The 21,097-nt window shown below is 38.6% G+C and overlaps 1 protein-coding gene across 20 annotated transcripts in view; it reads left to right on the top strand.

Annotated features, from left to right (window-relative positions):
• MAGI2 (membrane associated guanylate kinase, WW and PDZ domain containing 2) overlaps positions 1 to 21,097 on the top strand; it is a 1,189,595-nt gene that overhangs the window by 1,111,014 nt on the left and 57,484 nt on the right. For 15 of the 20 annotated variants that reach the window (XR_007354679.2, XR_007354680.2, XM_048836471.2 and 12 more), the window contains 4 exons: positions 8,668 to 8,853; positions 11,942 to 12,131; positions 16,649 to 16,889; positions 17,948 to 18,091. Coding sequence is in view for 17 of the 20 variants with exons in the window: in XM_048836471.2 (XP_048692428.1) it covers positions 8,668 to 8,853; positions 11,942 to 12,131; positions 16,649 to 16,889; positions 17,948 to 18,091 (761 nt within the window). In the remaining 3 variants the exon portion in view is untranslated. The remainder of the gene's footprint in view (positions 1 to 8,667; positions 8,854 to 11,941; positions 12,132 to 16,648; positions 16,890 to 17,947; positions 18,092 to 21,097) is intronic. The other 5 variants (XR_007354681.2, XM_048836472.2, XM_048836474.2 and 2 more) reach the window with 1 other exon arrangement.

The raw sequence follows: 21,097 nt of genomic DNA, 5'->3' as shown, positions 1-21,097 counted from the left end.
GAACCAAATACCAGTCAAACTGATCTTTTTTTATTTGAAGAAACCTTATGAAGAAGCCTGACTTGCAGTAACAAGGAAAACAATGAAATGCAACTGCTTGCACTACCAGAATGAAGTGATTAGACTTTATATTTTTATAAATGTGAGAAAACACTGCTAGTAAGTGTTTATTAACACTAGGCAAGCTTACCTCCTTCCCTCCTCCCCCCCGAACAGATCACTAGGTTGGTCCCACCCTACCCTGCCAATTCCCACAGATCAGTTGGAGGCCAAGGCCTTCTGTGCACAGGTTCAGCAAGCATGATGAGGTTGTTACAGAATTTAAGTTAATTCAGTAAATAACAGATTTTTACATTTATTATATTCTCCAAATTAAAACCTGATGTGCTGGGGCCTGTTGGTTGAATGAAAACTCTTGCACCTATAGCGAATTGAGGACACAATAAATATTCATGTGATCAACTGTATAAGCATATTAGAAAGGACAGCTGGCTCAGGAGGGCTCATTTGCTTGGTTTAGTTTCTGTTTCCATTTACATTAAGAAAATATGGCAAGAAGTTATTATCTGCCAGAGGATTTAATAGATACAGTAGAGGTTTGATTTTTTTCCCCTTCATGTGATCACTTCTGATATTTAACTATTGTACAAGAATAAATGTGAGAAAATAGCCCAGTGACTTTTTATACAATGCTATTTTAACTGTTGGGGGGGGGGGGTGTAGAGAGGAAATGAGAGAACATTGCATGTATAGATGCAAGAAACATTACTTGTTGGTAACACCTGCTTGTAATGTTCAGCTGTTTACAGGAGGCATGCTGAGAAATTTCTTGGAGCGCAGTATGGCTCTTGTAAATGGCTCTTGTGAATCTGAGTCAGTTTATAAAGAGAGCAAGAGATGGAAAGAAAAGAGGAAAAAGCAGAATTTTATTTAGCACCTAGGGTCTATTCTGGCCTTGTATATGCGCATCGAGCTGAAGCAAGCATATGGATCATAGCATATAACCAACTCCTGGATTTTTATTGCCCTTTCTAAAACATTAAATAAAAAAAACCTTTTGTGGCAGAGGTACAAAAAACATGGCTTTGGACTAGTTTTATCTTTAAAACATAGAAATATTATTAAATATCTTTAAAAATAAAATAGTTTACAGATGGCTGTAAATAAATCAGTTAACTAAATCAGATCTTCCACAATTTTTTAATCAGTGTTATGTTAAAAATATGTCCTATCCCTTTGACTCCTAAATTCAGAATTCAAGACCTCTCTTGATTTTCCTTAAATTTGGTTGGTGCTAGTCATCACACTGTGCCAGGACAGACATCGAGCACTGGTATAGCAGTGGTCCTAGGCCAATTTGTACTCCTAAAGCAAATGCTTCAGGTTGGCCCCTTCAGTGACTTCGTTGGCCAACTTCAAAAATTCTGCAAACATTGCAGAGATGCCACCCTCTCTCATTTTTTCATAGTCATTCTGATTTTAATGTAATTATGAAATTAGTAATTCGGGTTTAAATCTACTAATTTTGCAAGCTAAAGCATGTAAAAAAATATGTGCGTGTCACGCACCATCACTCGGGTCCAACAAACACAGCAAATAGAATGGCCACTGGGGCACTCTTCTCCACTGCACCCTGTGGCACATGCACAGACTGCACAGTGTGGGTCTGATAGTAGGCAAGCCATGGAAAATTTGAATGGGGTTGAAATGCTTTTGGATTCACTGCCCAAGCCATAGGCTGCATGTTTCATTCTAACTACTGCATGTGGACCGTGCTGGACCAGCAGAGTCCATAGGGGGCAGTTGGAGCACAACACACAACCTGTGGCTTGTGCTATGAATCCAGCACCACAAAACCCTGCTGACACTAGCCGCAGCTTGCTGCTTATCAGGCTCTTACTGCACAGTCTGGGGGGGAGAGAAGCTGGAGGGGCAGGAGGAGGCCTTGGAGGAGGCAGAGGAGGAGCGGTGGCAGAGGAGAGAGGGTATGCAATTGAGGGGGGGGGGGGATTATCCCAGGAAGGAGGTCCAGTCCAAGGACTGGCCAAGGTAATTAAAGGCCTAAGCAGCGTAGGAGGGCAACTTTCCTAGGGCAGTTCCTCCCCTTCTCCCTGTTTGGGGGTGGGAGTCAGGGGCACAAAGAGCGGGGATGGGCCCGTTGCAGGTTCCCAGAAGTCAAGCCTTCAAGCAGGCACTCATTTTTACAAAAGGGGCAGTAGAAACGTCAGGTCCCTTATGAGCACATTTGCCAGCATCCACGTCTGTAAGATTGCTATGCTCCAGTGCAAGCTTCCCAGTCCACTTTGGGATCTGGGGTTATGGCTTCACTCACTGGGTGGATAATTTTTTTAATGGGAAAGCAAAATACAATTTTTTTCACTAACCCCAATCAGCATGATAAAGGGCATGTGTGTGGATTTTGTGCCCAAGGTAGTGAATTTTCACAGTAATTGTGCAAAGCTGCTGAGGTGGCACTATTAATATTTTACTGGTTACAAATGTATTTGATATTCAGTATTTACTCAGAACCCTTTTTGACAGACCCTCTATCACGGACACTAAATAGAACATTACAATGTAAATACATTAAAAATTGGAGGTTGCTCTGGGCATGCAGTTGCTAATTATAGCTTGTCTTGTTCACTGAACTAGTTCTATTTTGTAATGGTTCACTTAATTACAATATGTGACTTTATTTTTAAAGGAAGATTTGTTTTATAGGAACCTCGTTGCTGGCATGGTACCACATCTAAAGTACCAGCTTTGTTTTATTGTTTGCCTGTTTGGTTATGTAAGTTTCCTATGTTACTACAATTTTCTTAAACTTTTACAGACTTTTAGCAACTGCATCTCACAATGCCAAGTTTCTGCAAATGTCACCAAAAGCAATAATTTTCTGACATAACAGACTTGTAAAGTGAAAACTGAATTTTTTCTCTAATCCAAGTCTGGTTGTATTAGCCTGTTTTGCTGAGGGTTACCTACAGCAAACTAGCAAGGTGGTTAGAGCAAAGAAAGTTAAGCAAGAGAAATGGCAATAGCCGAGATGAAAGGACAACTATCAAACTCAGCAAATAATCCTTACTAGCTATAATAAGATTATTTGTTTTATGATATGATAAAATACATCATCTTACTTTTAATAATTTATTTCGTTTTGAAGTGCTTGGCAAGTTAGGATAATTGCAGCCACCTCTAGGACAGAACATGGCAGTTGCTTAACAGCATAGAGCAACACGGCAAAACAGCATAAAGCTGCTATCCTACAAAGAGGTCTACAAGCACAAGCCCTATTCCCTGACCAAATCAATGGGACACTGTGGGGTGGTTAAGGGCCTGTGGTTTAGGATCCTTTTGCAGGATTGAGGCCTCACTCAGGAAATAAAATAAAGTATCAGACTGAAACTGCAGTAAGGGCTAGTTCCTGCAAGGTACTGATTAGCATTCTAGCACAATTCAGTCCAACACAGCTTCAACCATGTGGGTAGTCCCATTGAAGTCTATGGAACTACTCACGCAGTGAAGCACATGCTGAAGTGTGTCACTGGATCAGAGCCAAAAAACTCAGCACCTTGCAGGATTGAGCCCTAGATGCTCAACACCACTGAGTGAAGGCAGAGGAACAGCATGGTCTGAAAAATAAATAAATGTATTAACGGGACCTGAAGAGCTTAAATATGACTATCACGTCAAAACAACTGTCACTTTTTGAGAAGACTTCAGAATAATGGGGGGGGGGGGGCAAATACACCCACCTGAAGAGAGAGAGCGTATTTCGTATATTATTGTTACATTAATTTCACATATTCCTAAATATTAACCATACACTGACCTATATAAAGTATATATTTCATCATGAATTTTCACCCATGTAGGTTATACACTGTGGGATCTGATAACACAAAGAAAGTTACTTACCCTCAAAAGAAAGCTACACAGGATCTTTTATAACTCTTTACAATGGGATGAGCATGTATTCATCCACATCCAAAGGGAATGAAAATAAAGTGGGGCTCTTAAAACCATGTGTCACAATATTCCCCATGACTGCTGCAGGCTTGGACATCTGCAAAATATGAATTACAGTCTGGCTGCTGCAGAGATAAGAAGATAGAATTCTCTTTGCGGAATGTGTCTCAGACTACAGAGTCACTGTTGTTCAAAAGAAAAATATTTGGAGAGTTGCTTCCACTTAATTCCTTATACAAAGGCGTGAACAGACTAGTAAAGAACTTCAAAGACCAGTGGAAACATTCATTCCCCTGCTAAAGTGTTTTGTGCATTTTTCTTAAGCCATAGGTTCCAAATTGTTTTGTTTGGACAAAACTGTCAAGAAGCGAATTAAGAAAAAAAATAGCAGTCTAACAAAAGCTTAATTAAATGGTACATATTGGAGAGAATCTTACAGAGGATCCCCCTTCCCCCACCAAAACGTCCCCAGCTGGATATTAGGTGACAACACAATGTACCAAAGAAGCATCAAGATAGAAGCATTACATCATCAGAACAGAACTCTCATTGCCTTTTTTCTACCTTGTTAGGCAGGACACTGTTTCTAACAGCTGCCGAAAGTCACTTTTTCCCATTTAACACATAGCACTTAAGTGTAAAAGTTTTTCAATGGTGTGTAAACCTTTAAGCAAAAAACCAAACTCACCTCTGCCTCCCAATTTACAATTAAATTAGACTTATTTCTCATGTCCAGTATCCTTGTTATCTCCAGCATCAGGCCTGGTTACTGTTTGGATGGGAGACCTCCACGGAGTAGCTTAGTGAAGTTGCATTAGTTATTCAATAAAAGGCACTCTTTCCTCTGAATCAGTACCAAACCAGTGACCCTGCATAGCTTTATGGGACCCTATGCTATTGACAGTATCATCTCTAGGTTAGCAATGGCAAGCACAGGAATTTTAGCCAGGGTATTCTAGCCAAATTCCAGCCTGGATAGTCCGAGTAGTTTCTTCCTACTTAAATTTCCCAAAGGGGGCTGCTTTGCTTTCTGATCTTAACTGTTGTATACTATTGCTCTGGTAATTTGATACAGCTGTGGCATTCCAGGCCAGAGGTGGCCACATTTCACTCACAGGTTAAATTATTATTGTAGATGCAGTATATAGTTTATGAAGTGATTTGATGCAAAAGGTACTTTATAAATGTAAATTATTTCACTGTCAAGTTGCTGTTTTATTCCTTTTGGGTATCTAGTCTTTCATCAGTATACACATGTGGAAGTTATGCAGAATAAACTCTGTATTTTTGTACAAAATGAGATTACTCATAATTTATTAGATTTTTAATGTAAAGAAAGGTTTCAAACAAAGTGCCACCCTGTGGGTACTTATTTCCCAAGCAACAGTGCATTCTGCAAGTATCCGAGTTCATAGAATCAGACGATTAGGGTTGGAAGAGACCTCAGGAGGTCATCTAGTCCAACCCCCTGCCCAAAGCAGGACCAACCCCAACTAAATCATCCCAGCCAGAGCTTTGTCAAGCCAGACCTTAAAAACCTCTAAGGATGAAGATACCACTACCTCCCTAGGTAACCCTTTCAGTGCTTCACCACCCTCCTAGTGAAATAGTGTTTCCTAATATCCAGCCTAGACTGTCCCCACTGCAACTTGAGACAATGGCTCCTTGTTCTGTCATCTGCCACCACCGAAAACAGCCGAGCTTCAGCCTCTGGAACCCACCTTCAGGTAGTTAAAAGCTGCTATCAAATCCCCCCCCCCCCCCCACATACACACTCTTCTCTTCAGCAGACTAAATAAGCCCAGTCCCCTCATCCTCTCCCCATAAGTCATGTGCCCCAGCCCCCTAATCATTTTTGTTGCCCTCCACTGGACTCTCTCCAATTTGTCCACATCCTTTCTGCAGGGGGGGGGGGCAAAACTGGACGCAATACTCCAAATGTGGCCTCACCAGTGCCGAATAGAGGGGAATAATCACTTCCCTCGATCTGCTGGAAATGCTCCTACTAATGCAGCCCAATATGCCGTTAGCCTTCTTCTTCTAATTGTAACAGTATTACTAAAGCTATAGCTAAATTTGTATTCTTGACTGAAGCATAATGTTAAAGAAGCACACAGTCTGACTGTGGATTGAGTTTCAGAGTAGTTACCTGTATCTTCAATTCAGAAAAGTAATGATTTGCTGCATTTCAGAAAGGGCTCGAATGGCATGAATAGTGTTTTCCTCAGTAATAGAAACAAAAGTTGCATTGGGGGTTTGTGAATTGTGATTGCATAAGAGATGTGCAAGGTGAGTTTGTACGATCACCTCAGTGAACCTTTATAAAAGGAAAGGGAATTTTAACTTTGTTTTGTGGACACTGTGTATTCTGAACACATCACCTGTTAACAATTCATTTTATACTAGCAGTGAATGCTAAAATATTTGTAAAAATGTTTGTAAATGTATCTTTTCTCTGTACAGTTCTCTTTAGTTGCTAGGATAAAAAATATAGATTTTAATAAAGAAAACAGCAATAAAGCAATTGTTCTTCTGTCCCAGTCTTTTAACATCCAAATAATGGGCCAGATCCTTAGCTGATATAAATAAACATAGCTTCATTAATTTTGTAATCTAGTCCAGTTCTTTAAAAAGTAGTTTAGGGAGGCCCAATAATAACTAGACCATCTGAATTTTAGGAATCATTGTTGGTTAAATTTGAGTTAAAAAACAAAGCACATAACGAATAGTAAATTCTAGGGTTTGGTTTGTTTCCAAGTTTAAAACCTTTTTATTTTGCAAGTGTCATTTTCAGGAGTTATTAGGTTTTAAATCAAAGCAGATAATTTTTCTAAAAGACTAGATAATTATAGTACTCATATGCACCACTAATGACCTCTTCCATACAGGTTGCTCCATTCAGATTTGACGCTAAACTTCAAACTACACTGTTGACAATGGCAGAAATTCAATGGTCTCTTTCAATGTTTTGGAGACTGGGGCATCTCTTGAGAATTGGCCGTAGGAATTCACGCCGCTCCTTTATTGCTGTGGTGCTGGCTGATGTCCAGGGGCCAGTAGGAGGCCTTTTATTAGCAGACTGGATGATAGCCAGCCTTGAAAATATTTAAACCTTCTGATCGGTTGGTGATGCAATGTAATCAGCAAATGACTCAGATAAGATTGTGAATTGTGACTCGCCATCAAAGGACATCTTTTTTAAAAAATCAGGAGGAGATTTTGTGTTTAACCCTACTTCTAAAATTTGGGTTCCAGAAAAGAAATCCTGCCAGTTTAATTCTAAACCTGGAACCTTTAATAATAAACCACTTAGTTCTCCTCAGGAACTATTGGCTGCCTTACTCTTCGGTGGGAGGAAGGATGATCCAGTGGTTAGGCCATGAACTTGGGAAGCCATAGGTTCAAGTCATTCCTCCACCACAGACTTCCTGTATGACCCCGGGCAAGTCACTTAGCCTTTCTGCCTCAGTTCCCCATGTGTAAAATGGGGCTAACAGTACTTCCCTACCTTACAGCAGTGTTGTAAGGATAAAAGCCCAGACATGGTGGTGCCCAGACATGTGGTAGTGAGTGTCATGTAAGTATAGTATAAGAAACAGATAGTTCCTTAGCCACACAGATTTTGAATAGAAATCCAGTTGTCCAGAGATGTAGAGATGCTTGTTATCAGTAGTTACCTGCCCTTTGCATATGAATAACATGATACGACTGAGTAGTTCTTTACCAAACTGTTCCAGGTACATCTCTGGAATAAAGAAAAAGGGAAAATTATGGGTTACAGCCCAGTCAAGGAGTCCTTTTGCATGTTGGAAAGGATAAGTGGGATTTGAAACTGCATAGTGCACCTGATTTCTAGGAGCAGCAAATTATTCCCCCACAAAATGCAAACCCTGTAACAATGAGAGCGGGTTGCATTGCTGTTGTGCCATGTCCATGGATCATCATTTCTGTATTCCACGTCTTGGCTGGCCTCCTCAGCTTAGACACAGAACAAGAAAATGTGAGGGGGAGAATGAGATGGAACACAGAAAGAATGAGCGAATGAAGGGGAAGGCAGAAAAGTGAGAAGCAAGTTTGAGCTGAAAATGTTATAAGACTACACTTTACATTTGTGTCTATGCATACTGCACATACATGTTACGCTGTAACCGTACATTCATCCTGACATGTGAATATGGAAACGCAGTAAATCCCTGGTATGATTTGCAGTATCTTGAATGCATCTATTCAAATTATTTTCCACAGTAAAAAATATGTTTTGACTATAAAGAACATAATCTCTAGGTTGTACTTTTATAATAAAATCTAACAATAAAAAAAATTCTGTACACTGAGAGGTATGTGGCCAGGTGTGATTACTATTTATTGTGCAAAATTTAAACCTTTCACTGTTGCTTTCTCCTGCCATTCCCCACATCTGTTTGTTTCGCCCACTTGCAGCATCTTGTCCTCTGCCAAGTTTGTAAGCGCTCTGAGGCATCTGACTTCATGTCTGTACAGCATCTGACACAAGGAGGTACTGAACCCTCACTGGGGCCAATAGACACGATAGCAATACAAATAATAACTGGCTCTGTGCACCTGTTTCTTTGTTTTTAATTTACCTGGGAAATTCTTGAAAATGTGGCCATCTGTTTTTCTGTGGATACCACTGCCTACTGCAACATTTGTTAACTATAAATATTTTTCCCTGTCTAGCTGTACCCCATAAAATAGGGAGGATAATTGATGGAAGTCCTGCTGATCGCTGTACAAAACTAAAAGTCGGAGACCGGATCTTAGCTGTGAATGGCCAGTCTATTATTAACATGCCTCATGCAGATATTGTGAAGCTAATTAAAGATGCAGGTCTTAGTGTAACACTTCGCATCATTCCTCAGGAGGGTAAGTAATTGAGCCTTAAAGCCCAGGAAGAAAGTTATGTTACCTCCAGTTAGTTTGAAGCGTTTTTGTTTTGAAGCTTGTATACGCAGTACATAAAGGTTACAGCTGCAACCCTAGAACTAGCTAGAATATTATCTGAATGCTTGAAAACAATCTAATTGTGGATGTATGTTTCAAAGAACTTCAAGAAACCTGATGGCAGAGGGAGTACTGCAGTGGGTACGCTATAGACTTGTGGAAGAACTGCCTTCTGACATGGGTGTAAAGTACTCACTAAAAGGCCTGACTTTGAGCTCACTCCTTTTTATATGATTGAACTCCACTGACTTCAATTGAGTTAGTGATTATTTTCACAAGTGTAAGAGAACAAAATCAAGTCCTTAGCCAGTGGGAAATAAGTGACTCACAAACTGCCATCTTGTGTATTCATTTATACCTGTAGTGAGTGACTGCAAAAACGGATGTAAAATGCCACCACTGGAGTAAAGGGAGAAATTTGCTTTGATACTGCTTTGCACATATATAAGTGACTATGCAAGTTAGGGGAAAACCAAGCTCCAAAGGGCTCAGTTTGTCAGATGCAGACAAGGTAACAGACTCATTATTGTTGGCATCACCCTACAAACCAATCAGTGCAGTTTCTTTGATGTGAGCTTCGTGTAATTTAAGTTGAAAGAGCTGCGGTGCTAGCATATGAATTCCACTGCATTAAAGAAACTGTGACTTTAAGTCCCAGGAGCAGGATTCTAGTGTGGATAGGAATGTCAAATACAGAAAGCAATGAGATTACTTGCTGATCTGTGTGCTATTTAGATGATCTTCAGCTCTGTCAGTGCTCTCAGCTTAACTCATACTGAGTATAATGCTCTTCTACTAGTATATCGAAGAAATTGGCAGGCACTGGCCCAGGATAATGCTACCCCTTCTTCAGTGTGAAGAAACACCTAAATGTACAGGAAGAGTACAGGTCGTCTCCTCTTAGCAGATACTCCGTAAAGCATTCACCCATTCCAAATAGCAATTAGATCCATACGTCCAGTTCAAATTTATTCAGACGCTTTCTTTTGTTCAGAAAGAGATTTAAAGTTAGTGGCATACATTAACCAGAGATCTGTTTTGTAAACCTCTTCAAGCATGGGTTATATAGTGTATAATCCATGCTGTGCCATTTAAAGCAGCCTTGTGTAGGCATTTAGCTAACAAAAAGGTATACTAGCAAATAGGTCCACCCCAGTGACACTGGTTAATTTACATAGAAAAGAAAAAGCAGAGGCACATCTGAAATGTTGAGTGCTGCACCACGGGCAGACTCTGGAGCTGCTGGTTCTAGAGGTTACAGCAACAGGTATCATGAGACTTGGATTCTGTTCCTGGTTCTGCTGCTGACTCACTGACACTGGGCACGTACTTAACCTCAAATGTCAATTTCCCCATAAATAAAAAGGGGTAACAGTATCTAAAAGCTTTGTGAAGTGCACTCAGGTGAAAAGGTGCTATAGAAATGCAAAGCACTAGTATTAATGTATGATTTGACTGGTGTCTATGAGTGTCTGGCGTAGGCATGAGGGATCATATTTTCAAACCAGCCTCCGAAATTTTGAAGCACAAATCACACTTGCACATGCAAACTGCACTGTTAGACATGTACATATGCAATGTACACACACCGGTGCTGTTTGTGCCTTCAGCCTCAAACTTTTTGGATGCAAATTTAGAGGTATTTTTGACAATTTGTCCTAAATTAGACCAAAAAATTAAAAAATTAAATGATCCTAAAAGTATCAAACTTTGAAAATAGTCATAGGTATAAAATAATCAATTGTTATGGAAAGTTGAATAAATAGGCAATAGGAAATTGTTAAATTAACAAAAAAGCTCTAGATCAAATTAACTAGTTAATAGTAATGCCACTTAACCTTACAAAAAGAACTAACAATGGCTCAATAGACAGCTGTTGAGGACAGTTTGTGTGTGTGTGTATATGTACATATATATATATAAATATAGATATAGATATAAGTCTAGAAGTACATGTGTGTGTAAGGGTGTGTGTGTGTATATATATATTACACACACAGCAACCCTTTTAAAACATGTGCTGATTTTTTCACTGATCAGTTTGAGTCAGATCGTGGCCCCACTTGTCCAGCTGCAAATGGGAGGAAGAGCCCACTCATGTCCCTACACCAGCTATGTACATTGTGTGTCGTAGTAGCTAAGAATAAGTATCTTCTGCAGAGCTGCTGTATCCCCTCTTGTGCTTGTGAGCAGAGCCCAGGCACTTTCTGCCTCCCGCCCAGCCCACACACACATATAAATGTACATCCCAGATATTAGGGGAAATAATCTGTACCATATATAAGCCTAGTGCAGGGTATTGCTTCTTCCCTCAACCTGGAGCAAGGGGAAACCTGGAGGCAGATTGGTCTCCCTTGCTCGTGGCGAAGCCACAGTCTAGCACTTTATTTGTATGCTGTATGCCTTTCCCTACCCTTCTTCTTTTTAGATATTGGGTTTTGGGGAAAGGACTGGGTTTCTACAGTGTACAGTTGTAGCGCTCCTAGGACATTTTGCATGCTGTTGTGATACAAATGATAATGAGAGTTGGTTAATATGTATTTATAAAGGTTGGTTCCACTGTCCATTACCCAACCTGACAGCTCAAAACTCCATTTGACTTCAAAAGCAGCAGTAGCAAACAAAGGCATTTTACATCTTGTTGCAAAGTTTGTCATCCCATCACTGTAATGAAAGCAGGAAGATTCTTCATTCTCCCCAAATGAAAAGTTTCCAAATATCAATATTTATAAGGTTTTAAAAGAAACTATGAACCACAGCAGCTCTTTGCCCAGTTCAATTGAGTTTTAAATGACAGATGTGTCAGCCAGAGTTGTAAAAGTGACCAAGATTACAGATCTCAGAGATCAAATGAAGTCCAGTAGGTTTAGATGTCTTAAAATCTAATTATGAGCCAAGATAATAAAAGCAACAAAACATAAATAATTGGAGGTAGAGTGTTACAAAAATTATTATTGTCTACCTTTGCCCTTTATTAAATGCCGCACTGTGACAGCTCTTTAATCTCCAGCTTCCCATTATGCAGAGCTGAACAGTCCAGCTTCAGCACCAAGCTCAGAGAAACAGAGCCCCCTGGCACAGCAACACAGCCCGATGGCTCAGCAGAGTCCAGTAGCACAGCAGAGCCCTGTAGCACACCACAGTCCTGTAGCACAACCACCACCTCCACAACCTCTCCAGTTACAAGGACATGACAACAGGTAAGAGCAGCTGCTCCCCATTCTGCTTCCTTTAGGTACAGTGTGAGACCTGATCCAATCGAGCTTCTCTCTGTTTCTAACTACTGTGACCTATCATGTTACCTGTTGCCAATATTCGAGTGGCAACATTTATAAAACATAAATTGTGGGTGGGATGAAACTGAAAAGTGTCGTTCACCTACATGTGTGAGAGATGTCGGTCTACACAAGGATCAAAACTTTCCCGAAACAGGGAGCGCTGTGTTAAAACTTCAGCTTCTCAGAACTATTTACTGGCATGATATTTTTTGCCAGAGAACTAAATTATGTTCCAGTATCTCTTGCTCATAACTTCACTGCTAATAAACTTCATTTTTATGTTCCTGACATTTGCGAAACACATTTATGTCAAGTATGCTCTTGGTGAAATGGCCTTCTTTTTAGCCCTCACACCTACCTCCATGTCTTCTGCATGATAAAGCACAGTTGTCAATACAATATTTTTCAGTTCGACAACAGATTTTATCTACAGCAAATTGATTTTTCCCCAGCTGATTTCTCTCAATACATGTATTTTTTGTGTGTATACAACTTAGTTTATCTGTGAATGAAATGATACAGTGTATTACTTAGTGAGCTGAGAGGGAATCTAAAGTGTTGTGACCAGCTACATTAAGACCAGAATGTATTTGAAATACATTTAGGTTGTGGAATAATACAATAGTTCTTACATTATGTGATTTTCCATCAACATTCTTTTGTCATTGGATTAATTTGGGGCTTGTCAAATAAAACTGATTACACTGTCGGTCTTTATGCTAAATGTGACCGAGTAATGTACCTCAGCCAGACCATGACCCATAAACAATAAATGCCAGTGCCAGAGTCTCTGCATTTTATTGTAGATCAGGTTCTATGCCCTGTAAGTCACCTGTGCTTAATGCACAAATCCTATTTACTAGGGCTGTCAAACAATTAAAAAAATTAATCGTGATTAATCACGAGATTAAAAAAAATTGTGATTAATGGCAGTTTTAATTGCACTGTTAAACAATAATAGAATACCATTAATTTAAAGATTTTAGATGTTTTCTACATTTTCAAATATGTTGATTTCAATTACAGCACAGAATACAAAGTGTACAGTGTTCACTTTATATTATTATTTTTATTACAAATATAAATCGTATTTTTCAATTCAACTCATGCAAGTACTGTAGTGCAATCTCTTTTTTGTGAAAGTGCAATTTAAAGATGTAGATTTTTTTTACATAACTGCACTGAAAAATAAAGCAATGTAAAACTTTAGAGTCTGCAAGTCCACTCAGTCCTACTTCCATGCTGATGACAGACGTATGGAAGCATGTCCTCTGGAATGGTGGTAGAAGCATGAAGGGGCATACGAATGTTTAGCATATCTGACATGTAAATACCTTGCACTGCTGACTACAAAAGTGCCATGCGAACACCTGTTCTCACTTCAGGTGACATTGTAAATAAGAAGTGGGCAGTATTATCTCCTGTAAATATAAACAAACTTGTTTGTCTTAATGATTGGCTGAACATGAAGTAGGACTGAGTGGACTTGTAGGCGCTAAAGTTTTACAGTGTTTTGTTTATGTATGTAGTTATGTCACAAAAAAATCTACATCTGTAAGTTGCACTTTCACTAAAGAGTTTGTACTGTAGTTCTTATATGAGATGAATTGAAAAATACTATTTCTTTTATATATCTTTTTACAGTGCAAATATTTGTAATCAAAAATAATAATATAAAGTGAGCCCTGTACACTTTGTATTCTGTGTTGTAATTGAAATCAATACATTTGAAAATGTAGAAAAACAGTCAAAAATATTTTGAATAAATTTAAATTGGTATTCTGTTATTGTTTAACAGTGTGATTAAAACTATAATTAATCATGATTAATTTTTTAATCTAGTTAATTTGTTTTGAGTTAATCACTTGAGTTAACTGTGATTAATTGACAGCCCTAATATGTACTTATCCAAAATGCCTTTCTCCTTCATTTCTACCAGTGTCACCAATATAGATATTTCTTGGGAGTAATGGATGGGTTTTAAATTCTGGTCCCCAGTCATCTCCTGCACTCCCGGGACACTGGGTCTCATGTAGCTGGGGAGTCTTTCCTCTCTCTTATGCACACAGTGCATGAGATGGTGCTGCCAAGAGTTCATAGAATCATAGAATATCAAGGTTGGAAGGGACCTCAGGAGGTCATCTAGTCCAACCCCCTGCTCAAAGCAGGACCAATCCCCAATTTTTGCCCCAGATCTCTAAATGGCCCCCTCAAGGATTGAACTCACAACCCTGGGTTTAGCAGGTCAATGCTCAAACCACTGAGCTAACCCCCCCAGTTGACTTCTCAGCAAACTCCCCTGTGCTACACCACACAGGAAAAGACAGCCCATGTGCCAGATTGCAAGGGCAGTCCGTGAATTTTGGCCCTGATACCCATACATTCAGTGGCATTGCAACCATGCAGCGGGAGTGGCACTCCAGACCGTACTGTTTGAGTGACCTGCCATACTGATTTAATTCAGGGCCACTGTTTAAAAAGGGGTCAAGCCATGCCCCCCTCCCAGCTCCATGGCCATTTTGAGCAAGTGCAAAAACATGGAGTAAGCAGCGATGATTGCACCCCCACAGTCGCGCACTGACTTATACAGTTTTTCAAGTTCCTTTTCCTTACATTTCATTAGACACTTGCCTGACAGTGCCAGCTCCAGAAAGATGCATGCTTCTCTTAAAGTAATAACTGTAGAACCCAATCCTAAAAATGCTTTTCAAGCCCCATCAGAAGTCCCATTGACCAGCACAATACTCGATAATAAATGTTTGCAGGATTGGGACCTTAGTTTGTGACATATAAACAATAAAGTTCTTAAAGGATGGCCTGTCCACTATGTTACTGAATATCCAGTAAGGTATATGCATTAACACACCTATTTACATATTCAACAAGAAATAGTATTGTTACAACTTGTGTATAGCATAGCATCATCCTCTGGAATACGGATATGCCAGTATATTGTGAATTTGTGTTAAGTTGTCCAGTGTTTCAGAAATAATTCTGTTATTATTAGCTGACATTGGGTAGTATTTTACCCATTTTTAATATTACAATTTGTTTATATAGTCATTCACCAGAAAAAGTTGTTGTTCTGTATCAGTCAGTCAAAATACTAAGTCATATTTAATATTTTAAAAAGACAAACAATAAATTTACTTTTCTTATTAAACAGACTCAATATTACAATAAGCCTAGATTCTCTATGTCCTTGTAACATGGAATCACTATACTAAAGAAGCAAAGAAGAAAAGAAGCTTTGATATAAAAAAGCAGATCCCATTATGAATACTTTGTACACGTTTTAATAGTATATGTGTCAGGTCTATGTTTGCAATCTCTATGAAAATAATTCAAGTTTCAAATCATTTTCCCTCTTATCTCTGTTTGGAAATAGAGCTAGTAATGGCTAGTTTACAGAAATGTATACTGTAGCAATAAAGCATATACATTGCAGCCTAAGACAAAGCCATCTAACATATTATGCAAGTTATTTCCAGGGAGAAATGAACAAAGACAGAAAACAATGCTCGCATTAATTTGCATAACTAAGCATTTTCCTTGAAAACCAAGTACAGATTCCCTTTTCATGGTGTGAGTATTATTACTAGGTACACTGAAGCTTTATTAGAGCAGAGCCTGAAATACACATCAGACAAAAAAGACTGTTAGGATCTTCTTTCAACTAGTTAGCAATTAAAACAATATTTATATAGTATTAAGTCCTTATTAACCAAATTCTGTTTCCTTCATTCATAAATGTGCAGCACATTCTAGATCTGCATTTAAATCATAGAATGGCTTACTCGGAATTGCTACTATAAGATCTTGCAGGATACTACATCAACGATTTCTTTCTATTAGCCAGATTATATCTGATACAAAGAAAATGTCCATTTCTGAATTTGAGAGCTCACCAAAAAAAAAAAAAAGCTTTTACATTAGTAAAATATAGAGGCTGTAAACCTCTGAATCTCTTCAATATTTTAAATCCTTAGTTAGTCTACTACACTCTGAGTTCTGGAAAAGCAATAAACAAATTCAGTCTTTTGCTTTGTATTATATTTACTTGTGTGACATTTGGTCTTTGGGTTAGACAAGGTACATCAGAGTCAGGACTCCTGGAGTCTGTTCCTGTCACTGCCATTTAGGGCCCTGATCCCACTGAGGTCTATGGGGAAATTATACTGTACTGCCTTGGTCAAGTCACTTAGGGCCAAATTTTCAAAAGTAATCTCTAATTTAAGATACCTCAATTTTTGCCTTGGAAAGCTCATCTCAGCTGCACCATTTGCCTTTCAGTGAAGCCCAGTTTGACACAATTTTACAGCTGTTCAGTTGCTTTTTATCTCTCAGTATTGCATTTAATGCCTTTCTGCAAATTCTTTTAGCATTGTTCAGCTTTCTGAAATTTTAAAGAACTAAAATAATCATTCTAACTTACTCAGTTATAGGTCAGAAGTAAAAGCAAGACAGGATGTGAAACCCGACATCCGACAACCTCCATTTACTGACTACAGGCAGCCTTCAGCGGACTATAGACAGCCTCCGTTAGACTACAGGCATCCTCCAGTAGTGGATTACCAGCAGCCACCACCTCTGGACTACAGGCAGCCACCTTTAATAGATTACAGACAACATTCTCCTGACACCAGGCAATATCCTCTGTCAGATTACAGGCAGCCCCAGGTACAAAGTGAAATAATCACAGCTCTGAAAACAGGGTTTTTATATGGACCTGAACATTTGTATTCTGATTCCAATTTTTTTTTGAAGAAATTAATTCCAACTTCATTCATACCTGTAAAGTGCTTTATTTTTACACTAAAATAACACTATTTATAATACTGTTGTTACAGCTGCAAGTCGACTATTTTTTATGTTTTGGAGAGTTCAAACAATGATGAGAAAACGCACTTTCCAGAACATTATTCTTCTCCAGCCACTGTATACCAGCAGCATAAATAGTCTCTTACCACGGGCTGTGCTTTAAAGGCACAATCCAGCCCTAAATCAATAAACTCTGGCTGTATCCAGGTCACATGGAATTTCTACATAAATTATCATCTTTCTGTCACTGTAGCAGACATACCTTATTTATAATCAGAAAAATTACAAATATCTCTATGACTTTGAGTCTGAAAAGGAAACTTCTCCTTTTTCAGAAGATCAATCTTGTATGTGTTTGGACTTGATGTGAAATAATCTATGTGAGCAGAAACGATCTATACACAAATTAGCCAGATGTCTCTTTTTACACAGAGCCCAGTCTTGCAATGCTTATTCCCAGAAGTAAGCCTTATGTTTGATTTGAATGGGAATGTTCTCATGAGTGGTGTTTACTAATGGGTGTCAGGATTGAAGGATCTGGTGCAAATTTGGGTTATAAAATCTCCCCCTTTCCTTGCCTAAGGGATGAAAAAGCAGATGTCAGAAAGTTTATTAAATCAAGAGGCACATGGTCTAAGTTTCAAGAAGTCCTCGTGAAGACCACATTCCTAGGTCAACCCCCTATAGAGTTCACTTCTAGGGCCATATTTTCAAAGCAGGCACACATGCTGTTTCCATGTAAATATGTACATACCTGTTTGTGTAAAAATATATATTTCAAATGACTTCTTTGTACAAGCATATTGGATAATTCCACATTCAAACATATGTTCAAAGGGATTGGTTGTGTTTTTTTCCTTAATGTGCACAAATCCATTCACATAGTTAATTTGTTTTTACTCTCTGTGTCTATACAGGATTTTGATTATTTCACTGTTGACATGGAGAAGGGAGCCAAAGGGTTTGGATTTAGTATTCGAGGAGGAAGGGAGTACAAAATGGATTTGTATGTGCTGAGGTTAGCAGAAGATGGGCCAGCAATAAGAAATGGAAGGATGAGGGTGAGTAATTTAACTCTTCTGAAACAGCTCCATAACGTAAATTCTAAGGGAGATATTTTTTTCAGAAGATTTTGTGCACTGCATGTAAGAAATAGTTATATTTTGTGACAAGATCAGATAGAAATCGTATAATACTTGTCCAGAGAAGTACAAACACTTTTATATTGTTAAACGGCCTAACAAGAACTGAAGAAATTACATTAAATAGACAGTAAGTCTAGGTAATTTATTTGTGGATTGGATATGTCATTTTTGATTGCTTTTGTCATAAACATACAGCTACAGGTAGCATAAAATCCCTCCTTTACCTGTAAAGGGTTAAGAAGCTCAGATAACCTGGTTGGCACCTGACCAAAAGGACCAATAAGGGGAGAAGATACTTTCAAATCTGTGGGGGAAGGTTTTTGTTTTGTGTTTCTTTGTGTTCTCTCCGAGACAGCAAGGAACCAGGGCAGGGAAACTATATCTCCTAAAGCCATACCTGAACTAAGCAGCTAAGACTACAAATTGTAAGTATATGAAGGAAATGCGTTAGATTATCTTTTGTTTTAGCATGTGAATTTTCCCGAATAAACCTCCCTCTTAGCCTAGGGAAAATTCACACACTAAAACAAAAGATAATCTAATGCATTCCTTCCTATTACTTACAATTTGTAATCTTAGATGCTTAGTTCAGGTATGGCTTTAGGAGATGTAGTTTCCCTGCCCTGGTTCCTCGCTGTCCCGGAGAGAACACAAAGAAACACAAAACAAAAACCAGGTTTCAGAGGAACAGCCGTGTTAGTCTGTATTCGCAAAAAGAAAAGGAGTACTTGTGGCACCTTAGAGACTAACCAATTTATTTGAGCATGAGCTTTCGTGAGCTACAGCTCACTTCATCAGATGTTTACCATGGAACAGCTCACTTCATCAGATGTTTACCACGGTAAACATCTGATGAAGTGAGCTGTAGCTCACGAAAGCTCATGCTCAAATAAATTGGTTAGTCTCTAAGGTGCCACAAGTACTCCTTTTCTTTTTGCGAAAACAAAAACCTTCCCCCACAGATTTGAAAGTACCTTCTCCCCTTATTGGTCCTTTTGGTCAGGTGCCAACCAGGTTATCTGAGCTTCTTAACCCTTTACAGGTAAAGGAGGGATTTTATGCTACCCTTAGCTGTATGTTTATGACAGCTTTGTTTTGCATTTTTCTCCATATTCTTTCATTCATATCTAGACATCTTAGAAACTCCAAGGAATGAAGAGTTTGTTGCTTTCTTAATAAAAATAATAGCAGAGTAATTATTTATTAGCAGTTCAAATACAAAGACAAGGTGATTTAGTATATTGGACAATGGATTGGGTATCAAAATACCTGGGTTTTAATCCTGGCTCTTCCAGTGTGCGCTTATGACCTTGAGGAAGTCACTTCACTTCTGTCTCACCTCAAATTGTTTCACCCACTTCAATTCTAATATCTTTGGTCAGGGACTAACTTTCACTATTTGTTTGTATATCACCTAGTACAATGGAGCTCCAAACTCAGTTGAAGCTTCTAGGTGTTGTTATAATATAAATAATAATAAAAACCACAGCAGTGCACTGAGCGTGACAAAATTGCAAAGTTAATTTAGGAAATTCCACATTACTTTAAAAATGTGTTATATATAAGAAAAATAAGTGGATCAAGATATGTGCTTTGGGTCTGTCCAGCTGTTGTAGTGAAGAGTTTATCTGAAGAGTAGGTATAAACTCATCTACACTTGCACTTTAATACATAACAATTCATTGAGTGCACAAAAAAGTGTGGGGAAAGGCAACCATGACAGTACAGTTAGACCAAGAATCAGCACAAACTTTTCCTTAAAATATAAAACAAATGCCTACTAGTTGCTCCAATATTTAATTATAAAGATGGGAAATGGAAAAATAGTGCTACGCTAGAAAGAGAATGGCTTGTTGTAATGCTGCAGTTCTGAATGAAATTCTGCCCTCACTTGCATCCCATGCAACCGGAACAAGTCTACTTTCTGTCTTGAAAGAATACGGCGGTCTAACCATGCTAATACAAAGTTAAAGGTGAAAAATTTCATCACACAAGTCAGGATTTTCAGAAATTTTGTTATGGTCCGTGTGTCACTGTTAGCTAGCACACTTTGCACATACAGTTTGTAAAACTCGATTTGGTCCTGGAGTATGCATAAGCCACAAAGCCCGTGGCATTGTGAGCTTTCCTGAAGAGGAGCTACGGAAACACAGGCCACCCAACAACTTCCCTTCCACTAGGAACCTAGAGCCAGCCAGCACTGCCCAATAAATGAGAACCACTGCCTAGCTATATATAGAGTATGTAATGTATGTAATATAGAGTATGTAATGTAGGTGTGAGTTAACATTTACTTTAGAATAGTATATTTTAATGTTTTTACTTGTGTTTTCATTTGTTCCTTTATTGCTGTATTATCATAGTTCATTGTACTTAATAAAAAGTCATAACCAGGATATATGATATTAGCCAAGGTGTAACTAATGGTGAGGAAAGCAGTAGAGCTCTTCCTTTACAATCAACTCTGGAAGTCATATAGTTTAGGGCATATGACCGAGATTACAGAGCCATGAAGGATGGTGCCTTTAGAGAAGCATCATTACAGATAATTTCCTTTATTTAGCCAAAGATCTGACCAGTAAAATTATATGCATAATTTGAATAGAATAATCTCGCGAGTATAAAATAGACCTTATAGTCACTGAGTGAATACTACTATATCCATTTTAAACAAGTAAGGACAGTAAGCCAGTTCATGGCTCTTTTCAGTCTCATTGGGAAATATTTTATAATATTCCATGAAAAATACTAATTTCTTTTCTAAAATAAATATTAAAATGTATCTAATTTTTTAGTTGTTATACAAAGCCAACTATCATGGTTACCGGGCACGCCATGTCTTAGACCCCTTTTTGTCCTTTGCAAGTGCACTCATTTGGGGACCTCTTTGGGTGGAACCATGCTAGACCAGATCTCTGGGCT

Source organism: Caretta caretta, chromosome 1 (genome assembly GCF_965140235.1).
Source record: "Caretta caretta isolate rCarCar2 chromosome 1, rCarCar1.hap1, whole genome shotgun sequence".
NCBI classification, from domain to species: domain Eukaryota; kingdom Metazoa; phylum Chordata; order Testudines; family Cheloniidae; genus Caretta; species Caretta caretta.
The sequence above is the reverse complement of the archived record's forward strand: the minus strand, read 5'-3'. Positions and strand labels throughout refer to the sequence as shown.